This window comes from Harpegnathos saltator, unplaced genomic scaffold, assembly GCF_003227715.2.
Source record: "Harpegnathos saltator strain DR-91 unplaced genomic scaffold, Hsal_v8.6 scaffold7, whole genome shotgun sequence".
Classification (NCBI taxonomy): domain Eukaryota; kingdom Metazoa; phylum Arthropoda; class Insecta; order Hymenoptera; family Formicidae; genus Harpegnathos; species Harpegnathos saltator.
The window spans coordinates 593,731-606,671 of record NW_020230537.1 but is presented as its reverse complement, the minus strand read 5'-3'; the positions used below and the strand labels follow the sequence as shown (position 1 = coordinate 606,671).

General features: G+C 38.3%; 2 protein-coding genes and 1 pseudogene across 2 annotated transcripts; all 3 read left to right on the top strand.

Moving 5' to 3' along the window:
• Positions 1 to 64: 64 nt before the first annotated feature.
• Positions 65 to 3,530, top strand: LOC105189768 (histone acetyltransferase KAT2A-like; annotated as a pseudogene).
• A 442-nt stretch (positions 3,531 to 3,972) lies between these two features.
• Positions 3,973 to 8,169, top strand: LOC105189672 (histone acetyltransferase KAT2A). The gene is made up of 5 exons (XM_011151940.3): positions 3,973 to 4,251; positions 4,443 to 5,414; positions 5,500 to 6,063; positions 6,151 to 6,875; positions 7,012 to 8,169. The coding sequence occupies exons 2-5, from the start codon at positions 4,444 to 4,446 to the stop codon at positions 7,203 to 7,205; spliced, it is 2,454 nt and encodes an 817-aa protein (XP_011150242.1). The 5' UTR covers positions 3,973 to 4,251; position 4,443; the 3' UTR covers positions 7,206 to 8,169.
• Positions 8,170 to 8,720: 551 nt separating this feature from the next.
• Positions 8,721 to 12,793, top strand: LOC105189671 (actin-5C). The gene is made up of 4 exons (XM_011151939.3): positions 8,721 to 9,887; positions 9,986 to 10,364; positions 10,671 to 10,906; positions 11,697 to 12,793. The coding sequence occupies exons 1-4, from the start codon at positions 9,762 to 9,764 to the stop codon at positions 12,084 to 12,086; spliced, it is 1,131 nt and encodes a 376-aa protein (XP_011150241.1). The 5' UTR covers positions 8,721 to 9,761; the 3' UTR covers positions 12,087 to 12,793.
• The last annotated feature ends 148 nt before the right edge of the window (positions 12,794 to 12,941 follow it).

Sequence of the window (12,941 nt, the reverse complement as noted above, 5' to 3'; positions counted from 1 at the left end):
TTCGCGCCAGCGATGTCGCTTAGAAATTCTCTATCTAACAGCCAATCGGAACGTCCAACTAGCTTGTCGTATGAAACATGTAATATTGGCCTTAAGTCTTTGTTAGGGTGTCATCGGTGCTATGGGTGTGTGTGACGGATTGATTTCCGAGTAGTCCGATTCTAACCTATACGAATTTTCACAAGAGAAGTGCATATGCTACTTCACCATTCATCGTCCCGCCGCAATTTGAACGAACAAAAGTCAGAATTTAAAGAATGTATGATATGACTCGTGTTCATGTATAACTGGAAAGTGAAAGGGCTATATAGCTGGTATTTTGACGTCATTGGAACTATAATAATTGGTTGGTAGTCAGCAACCGAAACAAACGATATTACTGAGAGTAAAAAGTGTAGTCAAATATTTGACTTATTGTGTATTATAGTTTAAATCACTGATTTAAATTACAATTTATATAAAAATTTGAAGGTAAGTTTATATATTAATTTACTTTTCTGTTTCAATAATATGTAATCTTAGTATAAAATTGAATTATTAATTTTATTATTAGTTATTAATTTTAAGTTACTGTGATGCAAATATAATATTAACTTTTTAGAACTATGACATCTGAAGAAGCAAATCGTAATGCAATGATGGTTTCTACTGAAGAAATTGGTCAATCTGTTACTAGTACATCACAAAGTACAGGTGATAGTAAAGATGCAAATTCAACAAAACCTCAAGAACAGGGAACTCGACAGAGTAATCTCCAACGAATACAACAACGCAAGCAGCAAATGTTTAATTGGCCACAAATGAAAAAATTGTTGAGGCTTGCAACCTATAGTGCTTGCCAAATACCTGAGTGCAAGTGTACTGCATGGAAACATACAGAATCTATTGTAAAATCACAGAAGGATGATATTCAACATCTTGTCATAGATTTTCTAGATCCGTGTAAAACATGTACACATATTTTGGAAAGTCATATCTCGCATCTGCGAGTACAATCTGAGGAAGAATTAAATAAATTATTGGGTATGGCTGTTGATGCTGATAACATTTTTATGGGTATACATAGAGAGGAAGATACTGATACTAAGAAGATATATTATTATTTGTATACTTTGTTGAGAAAGTGTATTTTGTCTATGACAAAACCGACTATAGAAGGTCCATTGGGACAGCCACCATTCGAGAGACCTAGCATAGCAAAAGCAGTAATGAATTTTGTTTTATATAAATTTAGTCACCTATCTCCAAGAGAATGGCAAGCAATGTGCGACATGGCAAAAATGTTTTTGCACTGTTTAAATCACTGGAACTTTGAAGCACCTAATGCCAGAAGGATGACAATTAGTGCGGAAGAAGCACCTGCTTATAAAATTAATTATACTCGTTGGCTTGTTTTCTGTCATGTACCAGCATTTTGCGACTCTTTGCAGCATTATGATACTCCTGTAGTCTTTGGCAAGACTTTACTACAAGCTGTATTTAAGCCAGTTTGTAGCCAACTGATCGACAAGTGTCATAGTGAAAGAGATAAAATAACACCAGAGAAAAGAGTTTTAGTTTTAACGCATTTTCCCAAGTATGACCTTTTTTAGAACATTGTCTCATAAATATACATATCATTACAGGTACATAATCTTTTATGTTCCAGGTTTCTTTCAATGTTGGAAGTAGAAATTTATTCTGACAATTCGCCTATCTGGGACATTGATTTTAAACAACAACCGCCTTCTCACTTACAAGCTGCTATGGAATTAAAAGGACAGCAAGCGAGAAAGACGAGTGAATTTGAGAAGATCACTTTCACATTTAATGAAGCAGATAATTATACAACGGTAAATATAAATCCAGTGGTGAGGAAGCTTCATGAAAAGCGTTTCCAGTCCGAGTTAGGACGTTCTGATGCGAAGTGACGGAAAACCGAAGAGGTTTTTGAGGATCTACCGGAAGAGACTGTCGCCGAAATCGTTGCGACCATTAACGACCCGAATTATATGTGCGGCCCTGATGCTGTATTTCCACCGGATGTTCCACGCGACGAAGCCGCCAAAATTGAAGAAAGCAGAAAGATCATAGAATTTCACGTTGTTGGGAATAGTCTCACACAACCTGTGTCTAAACAAACTATGCTTTGGCTGATAGGATTACATAACGTATTCAGTCATCAGTTGGTTCGAATGCCCAAAGATTATATATCTCAATTCGTATTCGATCCGTAAGTACTAAAACCTTTCACCAATTTAAATTTGAATCTTTTAAATTAATAGTAAACAAAACTTTTCGCTTGTTTATCATTGGAAATCGTTATGGTTTGTATTTTCTTTATCATGCAGAAAACACAAGACATTGGCTCTGATAAAAGGTGGTCGACCGATTGGTGGCATCTGTTTTCGCATGTTCCCTAGTCAGGGATTTACCGAAATAGTCTTTTGCGCGGTAACGAGCCAAGAGCAAGTGAAAGGTTATGGAACTCACTTGATGAATATGCTGAAAGATTATCACATCAAGAACAATATACTGCATTTTTTGACGTTTGCGGATGAGTTCGCAATTGGTTACTTCAAGAAGCAAGGTTTCAGTAAAGACATAAAGCTAATCAAATCTATGTATCAGGGATACATCAAAGATTATGAGGGTGCGACGTTGATGCACTGTGAGCTGAATGCCAAAATAGTATATACTGAATTTACAGCGGTTTTGAGAAAGCAGAAAGAGATCGTGAAGAAACTAATTTATCAACGGCAACAAGAGATACAAAAGGTTCATCCTGGTTTAATATGCTTTAAAGAAGGTGTAAGAGGCATTCCTGTGGAATCAATTCCAGGTATTCGTGAAACCGGCTGGAAAAGTCACATGCAAACCAGGACGAGAGGCATCGCGAAAGGAGCGCAAGGTTCCGAACCAGTGGAAAACTGTATAGACATGTCAGATTCCTTATACAATGCTTTGAACAATGTTCTAAGTACCGTGAAAAATCACAGCGCGGCTTGGCCATTCTTGGAACCTGTTGATAAGGACGAAGTTCCAGACTATTATGATCACATAAAATATCCTATGGGTAAGTCTATATAAGAAAATATTCATACATCTTTTAAGATCCAGACGATTTATGGAGTCATAAACTGATCGATAAGATTTCAAAATTATGTAGTTTAAGATAATAAATCTAGAACTAATGACTCAACTTTTCGTGTTACAGATCTCAAGACTATGGAAGATCGTTTGAAAACCAAATATTATACAATTCGGAAGTTATTTATAGCTGATATGACGCGTATCTTTACAAATTGTAGATTGTATAATAGCCTCGATACTGAATACTATCGTTGTGCAAATGCTCTAGAAAAATACTTTCAAACACGTATGAAAGAAATTGGCCTATGGGACATGTAGAATTCTTTTAGTTTATGATGATAATGAAGATAATATACTATACTTATACAGTTGGTATTCTCTTTCTAATAATAAATACTGATTAATATTTCCTAATTTGTTCATACTTATGAAACTAATTTTTTATAAACAAAAGGAATGGCAAAATATAAATATTAAAAAGAATACTGCTTTTAGTGTACTATTTGTATGTACAACAATGAAATAAAAACATATCTATGAGAAAGCACGATCTTTTTCATTAAATATGAAATAAATACGATAAATATTCCTTCATTACTTTTCCTTCTATTACTAAGTTGTTCGAATAATTTGTTGTGATTTTTATGGGAAATTCAAAATTATTGTTTGTGTAAGTATACTTTAATAAAATAATGTATGCATTAATTGTGACTTTTTTTCTAAATTCTTATAACCCTTTTATTTCAATAGAAATTCATAAAAATTCTATATCAACATTTTAAATTTTTAAATTGCTTTTAAACCGTTTTTAATTGTGGTCTTCCTATATATTTCAGAGAATTTAAATTTCTGACAGCAGACGATAATGCCCTCTGTATACTTCGTAGTATGTATCTCACAGCACAAGAACAATTCACATAACCTAATCTGTCAGAAAATTGTGTATTAAATTAACAACAATAGTAACAAATGTAGAAAATTGTGAAAAATGCTGGTCGTAATGGTGTGACAAATATCCCAAAACCGTCTATTTAGGTTAAATTATCATAATAATAAATATTTCTTGTCCAATACTCGAACCAACAACAGTCGAAGTAAGAAGAATCGTTGACTCTGATCACGTTGAATTGAAATTTGATTTATCTACCTATTTATCTTATAGAAGGAATATTTAAGAAAGTAAGTTAATATTTCACACATATATTGATCTCTTTCAAAAAATTATTGTTGAATTCCTTAATATATGATTAACCTAATTTACATACGAATATAGTTTGTTTACAAGTGTACTTGGAATTTACAAAAAGAAATAATATTGCTCAGTTTAATATAACATGTAACATTTAATATATTGTAATAACTTTTCTAAGGATGGCATCTGAGGATATCAATCATCATACTATAGTAGCCTCATCGGAAGAAAATGGACAACCTGTTACCAGTACTTTACAACAGGATGGTAATAGCAGAGATCAAAACACAACTAGGCAACATAATCCGGGAAGTCGCCAGAATAATCTTCAAAGGATACAGCAACGCAAGCAGCAAATGTTCAACTTACCTCGAACCAAAAAACTGTTGAAACTTGCAACCTATAGCACTTGCCAGATAGAAGAATGCAAATGCACCAGTTGGAAAAACGCACAACCATTCACAAAACCACAGAAAGGTGACACACAGCAGCCTGTAATTAATTTCTTTGATCCATGCAAGTTGTGTAATCATTCTTTAGAAAGTCATATTACGCATCTAACATCTCAACCTGAGGAAGAAATTAACAGATTGCTAGGAATGGCTATTGATGCTGACAATATATTTATGAGTATACATAGGGAAGAAGATATTGATACTAAGAAAGTATATTACTATTTATATAAATTGTTGAGAAAATGTATTATGTCTATGGCAAAACCGATTGTAGAAGGCCCGTTGGGGCAGCCACCATTTGAAAGACCTAGTATAGCGAAAGCCGTAATGAATTTCGTCTTGCATAAATTTAGCCATTTGTCACCGAGAGAATGGCAAGGTATGTGCGACATGGCGAAAATGTTTTTGCACTGCCTGAATCATTGGAACTTCGAAGCGCCCAGCGCTAGACGAACGACAGTCAATGCGGAAGAAGCTCCGGCTTACAAAGTTAATTATACCCGTTGGCTTGTCTTCTGCCATGTGCCTGCATTTTGTGACTCTTTAACGCATCACGATACTCCCCTAGCCTTTGGAAAAACTCTGTTGCAAGCCGTATTTAGGCCAGTATGTAGACAATTAATGGACAAATGCCACAGCGAAAGAGACAAAATAGCGCCGGAGAAGAGAGTTCTGGTTTTAACACATTTTCCAAAGTATATCGCAAATTTCTTTTTATTTTCTTGCACTTATGTCACATGAATATATTACAATTAATTCATAATCTATGTTATATTCAAGGTTTCTTTCAATGTTGGATGAAGAAATTTATTCCGACAACTCACCCATCTGGAATCCTGATTTTAAACAAGCACCACCTTCTCATCTGCAAACTGCTTTGGAATCAAAAGGACATCAAACAAGGAAGGCGGGAGAATTTGAGAAGGTCACAGTCACACCGAATGAAAAAGATAACTTTACGACGATAAACATCTGTCCTGGAGTGAAGAAACTTCAGGAGAAACGTCCTAACACGGATGGAGCACGAGTTGATGCGAAGAAGCGAAAAATTGATGATAATTTTGAGGATCTGCCAGACGATACCATCGCTGAAATCGTTGCATCTATTAACGATACTAATTATATGTCAGGTTCTGATGCAGTATTCCCACCGAATGTTCCACGGGACGAAACTGCCAAAATGGAAGAAAGTAAAAAGATCATAGAGTTTCATGTAGTTGGAAATAGCCTTACGCGACCAGTATCTAAGCAGACTATGCTTTGGCTGATAGGGTTGCAAGATGTGTTCAGCCATCAGTTACCTAAAACTCCTAAAGAGTACATAACACAGCTTGTTTTTGATCCGTGAGTAGTATCTCAAATGTCGATACATAAAATACTCTTTTTCGTTCGGTCATTCAATAATATAATATAATATTATTTATTATACAGCAAACATAAGACACTAGCCTTGATAAAGGATGGTCGACCAATCGGTGGTATTTGTTTCTGTATGTTCCCGAGCCAGGGCTTCACGGAGATAGTATTTTGTGCGGTAACGAGTCACGAGCAAGTAAAAGGTTACGGAACGCATTTAATGAACATGTTGAAGGATTATCATATCAAAAACAATATATTGCATTTTCTCACATTCGCGGACGATTTCGCAATTGGATACTTTAGAAAACAAGGATTCAGCAACGACATCAAGCTACCCAAGTCGGTTTATAACGGATACATCAAATACTACGTGAGCGCGATGTTGATGCATTGCGAGCTGAACGCGAGGATTGTATACACTGAATTCACAGCGGTCATCAGAAAGCAAAAGGAAATCGTCAAGAAACTGATTCATCAGAAGCAACAGGAAGTACCGAAAGTGCACCCGGGATTGACGTGTTTCAAGGAAGGCGTGAGGGGCATCCCCATCGAATCTATCCCGGGAATTCATGAGACTGGATGGAAAAGTTCCGCCCAGACTAGAACGCGCGGTGTGACGAAAGCAACACCGAGTTCAGAGACGATAGACCCGAGTCTAGAGACAGCTGATTCTCTGTATAACTCGTTGAACAGTATTCTCAACAGTGTCAAGAAGCACAGCGCAGCTTGGCCTTTTCTGAAACCTGTAGACAAGAACGATGTTCCGGATTATTATGATCACATAAAGTATCCTATGGGTGAGTCCATAAAAACTATTCATATATTTGCCGATATCGTTTAATGCCATACAGTTTAATGCGAGTACAATCGTAACAAGAGCCGGTTGAATATAACATAAACGGAGAGCTAAAGATGCATTTGTTTGCGTTACAGATCTCAAGACCATGCACGATCGCCTGAACGCGAAATACTACGTAACTAAAAAACTATTTACAGCGGACATGATACGGATTTTCACAAACTGTAGATTGTATAACAGTCCTGGCACTGAGTATTACCGTTGTGCCAATGCCTTGGAGAAATGCTTTCAAAAGCGTATGAAGGAGGCCGGTCTCTGGGATAAGTAGATTCTCTTAAATGATAAATTATTGCGATAAAATGACGTTGGCAGTCGACACTTCCTAATTTATTCTCATTATTCGAAGAATCCAACTATTTTATAAAGAACATTCTCAAATACCGAGATATAATACTGCTTTTTGTGCAGTATTTGTATAAAGATGAAACGATATCGATGTCTATCTGCGCGGAAGTGCACGTCGGAATCATCAAAAACGAGAGGAGAATACCAAGAAAAAATGTTTGATATTTTCCTTTTTGTTTTGTTTAGATTATATGGTCCTTGTGTAAACTCACACGTGTAACTCGAAATATTTTGTTAATTTTTCGAAGTTGCGCTGTACTTCACAATTATAGTATTTTTTTTTTTTCTTTCGATTGCTTTCCTCACGCTATTCTGACATGCACCTCTCGTTAATTAGAGATGTCTGTGTGCGTGTGTGCATGTATATATGAACGCGTGTGTATATAAGTGTATATAATTGCAAAGTAGTGAGTGCCGCTTGTCTAATTTTTAACCGGATATTTTATATAACATGACTCGCGAGTGCAATTGTTTGTACGTGGTCCTTTTTTATTACCAGCATCGTATCGTTAAAAATATTAGGAGTCGTTTTATGCAAAAATCTCAAACTAGAATGAGTACTTAATTTCACAGCCTAATTAGTATCATTAGCTGAACAGTTAATTAGGGAGCGTAATACGGCGATTGTAAGGATGCTCTGATAGGCGATCATTCTACGGAACAGCGACTCGCTGTAATGTGCGCTGGTTTGTAAAATATCCTTAATGGAATAAAGCTTGTTATCCGCAAGTGATGCGAACGCAATGAAACTAGTGACTGCGATTCAGTAGCCACGTTGATATGTGCGTTATTGAATCAATAAAAAAAAAACGATATTCATTCTTATATCGCTCAGTTATGTTTTTCGATAAATATATGAGTCTTCTTGATAGCTGTAAGCACTATAAGTTCATTATAAATTTTAGGAAATATAGATAGTTACTCTCTTTCTCTCTCTCTCTCTCTCTCTCTCTCTCTCTCTCTCTCTTTCTGTTATAAATTTTCTGTAAAGATGATGTTAAAATTTTTATAATATCTTTCACACATGTATTTTGAGGTTTACATTGATAATCTATTTTTAAAAGACTGCACACTTTTGTAGGAGGCAATCTAAAACAATTAAGACATCTCTTGGCTTGTTGCCCTATTAACCTCATGAGCTTTCGTTATCTCTTTTTGTCCAATTTTGTCATTATGTGATGTGAGCAGAAATCGCAGAGAATCGAGAAACCTCTATCTCAAAGCTTCAATGACAATTTATTGAAATGTTGCTGTTAGTACTCTAGGTCATAAGTGATATACCTTACATATCGTATAATTAAAAGGAATAATGGAATAATATCTTGTTCACTTGGGAAAGAACGAGAGAGAGAGAGAGAGAGAGAGAGAGAGAGAGAGAGAGAGAGAGAGAGAGAGAGAGAGAGAGAGAGAGAGAGAGAGAGAGAGAGAGAGACGGAGTGTCGGAAGAAGGAGAGACACATTTGCATATGTCACAAAACTAACAGATACTTTTAGTAGATTTTAAGGAACATTTTTTTCTTTTTTGTAGCATTTGTTCGCTTAAAAAGATTTTTGCAAATGAAATTACACATCATTCTCGCGCTATATCTAAAGAAACTGCGGTTCACCGAAAATCTGTAGGAAGATCAATGCAAGAGACTTGAAAAGAACGCAGAGAAACGTATGCTCTAGTTACCGCGAGAACTTTGCACATTCAATGGAGAGATAACATTACAAGTGGTTAGTAACTGCCAGTAGAGTAATTGGCATGCATTAAAGAGCAATTAAGTCCTGTATTAAAAATCTGGATATTCTCTATAAAATGTAAGAAATGCAGGAATGTTATCTGATGAATATCACAATGTTTTCGTAATGTCGGCAAGTTCAGTCTGTATATTGAACCCGTGTATTACATAGCGCCACATCATGCTGATAAGAGAACGAGATGTATTTATGAATTTTGTTTGTTCACATTCTTCTATTTATACATCACACTTGTGTATTCATATTTCATATGTTATACTAGACTGTTTGTTCTATTTTTTTTTTTTTTTTTTTTAATAACGTCTTCATCATGTAATTCGCAAAGTGCACAAGCAGCTCTTTACTACTAAAAAGATCGTCTAATCACGAATCTTCGTTCTGCAGCGAGTGAAAGTACTCTCTTTACACTGATTACGAAAGAAATCTGTTATTGTTAAGCGGCTTCGAAGATCCACCGACGTGGTTTCCGACGTCTCGGCGTAAAAACGGACATTCATGTGCGTTGCGGAGTTACGGCAACAGGAGGGGAGCTCATATAAAGCGCAACTCTTCCTTCTAGGAAAATGCAATGCTCCAGAAGCCAATGTCACGCGAGGACGGTGTAACATTTAGTCCGTTCAATCCTCCCAGATTGTCCTAGTTATCTGTTTGCGTCGTTAATAGTTACCAAACGGCGAAATTCAACATCGTCACGACACCGTATCCACCGTGTAAAGCAATAATACACCCTGCCGAAATGTGCGACGACGACGTGGCCGCATTGGTGATCGACAATGGATCTGGAATGTGTAAGGCTGGATTCGCCGGGGACGATGCTCCCCGAGCCGTGTTTCCGTCCATTGTTGGAAGACCTCGTTACCAGGTAACAAGATGTAAAACGAGAAGTCGATGCAGAGAGTAACTACTCGAATAAACCGATTTTTTCATCGAGCACGTTATTCTAATCAGAGACATGTTTAGGGAATCATGGTGGGTATGGGGCAGAAAGACAGCTACGTCGGCGATGAGGCGCAGAGCAAGCGAGGTGTCCTCACCGTCAAGTATCCCATCGAGCACGGTATCGTCACCAATTGGGACGACATGGAGAAGATCTGGCACCACACATTCTACAACGAGCTGCGAATCGCTCCGGAGGAGCACCCTGTGCTGCTGACGGAAGCACCGTTGAACCCGAAAGCCAACCGCGAGAAGATGACGCAGATCATGTTTGAGACCTTCAACACACCGGCTATGTACGTCGCTATTCAAGCTGTCCTGTCGCTGTACGCGTCGGGTCGCACGACCGGCATCGTCCTGGACAGCGGCGATGGGGTGTCTCACACAGTACCGATTTACGAGGGTATGATCGTCTCCCCAGTAAACACCAACCAACAGTAATATTAACACAAATATTATAATTTTTCATTCAACCATGTAAACGTTTACGTTTACGTATGTTATATGACACATTGTTGAGTTGGAAATTATAACACCAGTGTTATGCTGTTGTTAGTTAGTGTTCACTGGATATGCTTGCCCGTTGTTATCACGGGACCTAAAAGAAATTAATATCAGCCGTATCTTAAATTGAGGAGAGTTGTCAATCGTATTAATTGACGTCTTCTGGAAAGCAATAGGATGACGCGTGTGTGACTTGTCTTTTCAGGATACGCGCTACCGCACGCCATCCTACGCTTAGATCTGGCAGGACGTGACTTGACGGACTACCTGATGAAAATTCTGACTGAACGAGGCTACTCCTTTACGACTACCGCCGAGCGCGAGATCGTGCGCGACATCAAGGAGAAGCTGTGCTACGTGGCTTTGGACTTCCAGCATGAAATGGCGACGGCCGCGGCGTCGAGCGCCTTGGAAAAGAGCTACGAACTACCGGACGGCCAGGTAACGCACGAGGACCTACCTCGCATCGCGATGTGTTTCACGAGTGCAATGTCCGCGCGACTTGCGCGATTAATGCACGAAGCGCAGCGGCCGCCCCTCAGTCGTGGCCTTGAGACTCAGACAGAGAGTGGCTTGCTCGGCGATTATTAGATACGCCGTTAAAATCGCACATCGAGATAACTACGTTCTAATAATACAGCAGTGTATGTGCATCGTGAATTATTTATAAACTCGGCGATCGCTATTACACGGAGAGAAAATATTGGCTGAATCAACGTGACAATCAACAAATACATATTTTAGTTTAGAAGGAAACGGAACTTTTAATTTTTTGAACCGAATGAGAACAGCTGATAAAAGCCAAAAATTCTGTTGCCTTTAAAAGTTAAAACGAGTTTGATTGAACGAGGTTGATGACATTCATTGCCACGTTAATTCAATTAAAAACCTTTTTCTCCGCGTAGGAACGCGTAACGGAGCACTTGAGACAATACAGAGCGATATCGCTTAAAATATTCTGAACGTTCATTTTTAATAAAATAAATTCAATGTTCTCGCCAATTTGTGAATCTATCTCTCCTTCGAGATAAACTCACAGTACAACCGGCGAATACATAGAAAGCTTAACTCTTGAGAATGTAAGAGAACGTCGCGACGAGATGGCGGTGGGGGTTTGAGCGCTCATTAACATTAATCGCGCACGTTCACGTCGGCGAGCGTTAAGTCGTCATGGATTGCCTGGTCGCGCGCGGTCAGTGGACGAAGACGTAACGGGGTATGTTGATTCCAGGTCATCACCATCGGCAACGAGCGCTTTCGCTGCCCAGAGGCGATGTTCCAGCCGAGTTTCTTGGGTATGGAGTGCTGCGGCATACACGAGACGACTTACAACTCGATCATGAAGTGCGACGTCGACATCCGCAAGGATTTGTACGCGAATTCAGTGTTGTCGGGCGGCACCACCATGTATCCGGGTATTGCCGATCGCATGCAGAAAGAGATCACGGCGCTCGCGCCAGCTACCATGAAGATTAAGATAATCGCGCCGCCCGAGAGGAAGTACTCGGTGTGGATCGGTGGTTCAATCCTCGCCAGTCTCAGCACGTTCCAGCAGATGTGGATCTCCAAGCAGGAGTACGATGAGTCGGGCCCGTTTATCGTGCACAGAAAGTGCTTCTGAGGACCTCGCCATTCCCGCGACGCCGTTGCTCTTATTCTTCAAGATACATCCTCGAGCGACATCGAGATCCGCGGTGGACCGCATCGTGTGATCGAGATAATTCCTTGAAGTCGAGTTGTGCGTCCTCTTGCTTCCCGAAAAATTATTCATCTGCCGAGTATATAAAGTTTTTAATTTATTTTCCGCGAGAATTTCCCTCTTGCTTCGTGCGAGATAGCTTTTTGAAAAAGTTTCATTTTCTGAGAAACAATCGCGTGGTCATAGAAGACACGGATATATATATATATATATATATATATACAGACTCGTGCACATTGCGGTTTTTCATCTCCTGACGAATAATTTCTCATTATCAGTGTTAGATCGCAATTGGTAAATTTTTTACATGTGATTTTACTAATTTTTGTTTTGTGTACCGTGCGAGAGTTTCAAAAACGAATCTTTTTATACTTCTTAGATGCTTGGTTTTGGGAATTTCCGCATATCGAACAGAGTCATCGAGATTCACAATGGTTTCGTCTTTTTTATTTCTAAGATGTACTCGATGTTATATATATACATAGCAGGATGTTTAAGGCAGATCTGACATTAGGGAGGCTAGTCTCTTCTTCCATGCCTCTCAGAAATTCCCATACAACCTCTGACACACACAGTACATCTGCCGTTAGAAAATAATGCCGTATGTTAAAAAATAATAATTTATGTATTTCTCAGTCGCGCAGTTTATATTTGTAGATGTACTAAGAACTCAATCGGTAATTCCTGCTAGAAAAATCGCCATTTTTACAAGGTGTCGATAATTACATTCGTAGTATCAAGGCATCTAAAATGCCGTTCTTATTCATGAAATTCTAA

Bases quoted from the DNA above. Each gene is read 5' to 3' on its own strand.
- LOC105189672 (XM_011151940.3), top strand. From the start codon at position 4,444: ATGGCATCTGAGGATATCAATCATCATACTATAGTAGCCTCATCGGAA. The intron at 5,415-5,499 runs GTATATCGCAAA...GTTATATTCAAG, and splicing joins GTTTTAACACATTTTCCAAA to GTTTCTTTCAATGTTGGATG. The intron at 6,064-6,150 runs GTGAGTAGTATC...TTTATTATACAG, and splicing joins ACACAGCTTGTTTTTGATCC to CAAACATAAGACACTAGCCT.
- LOC105189671 (XM_011151939.3), top strand. From the start codon at position 9,762: ATGTGCGACGACGACGTGGCCGCATTGGTGATCGACAATGGATCTGGA. The intron at 9,888-9,985 runs GTAACAAGATGT...AGACATGTTTAG, and splicing joins TTGGAAGACCTCGTTACCAG to GGAATCATGGTGGGTATGGG. The intron at 10,365-10,670 runs GTATGATCGTCT...TTGTCTTTTCAG, and splicing joins CACAGTACCGATTTACGAGG to GATACGCGCTACCGCACGCC.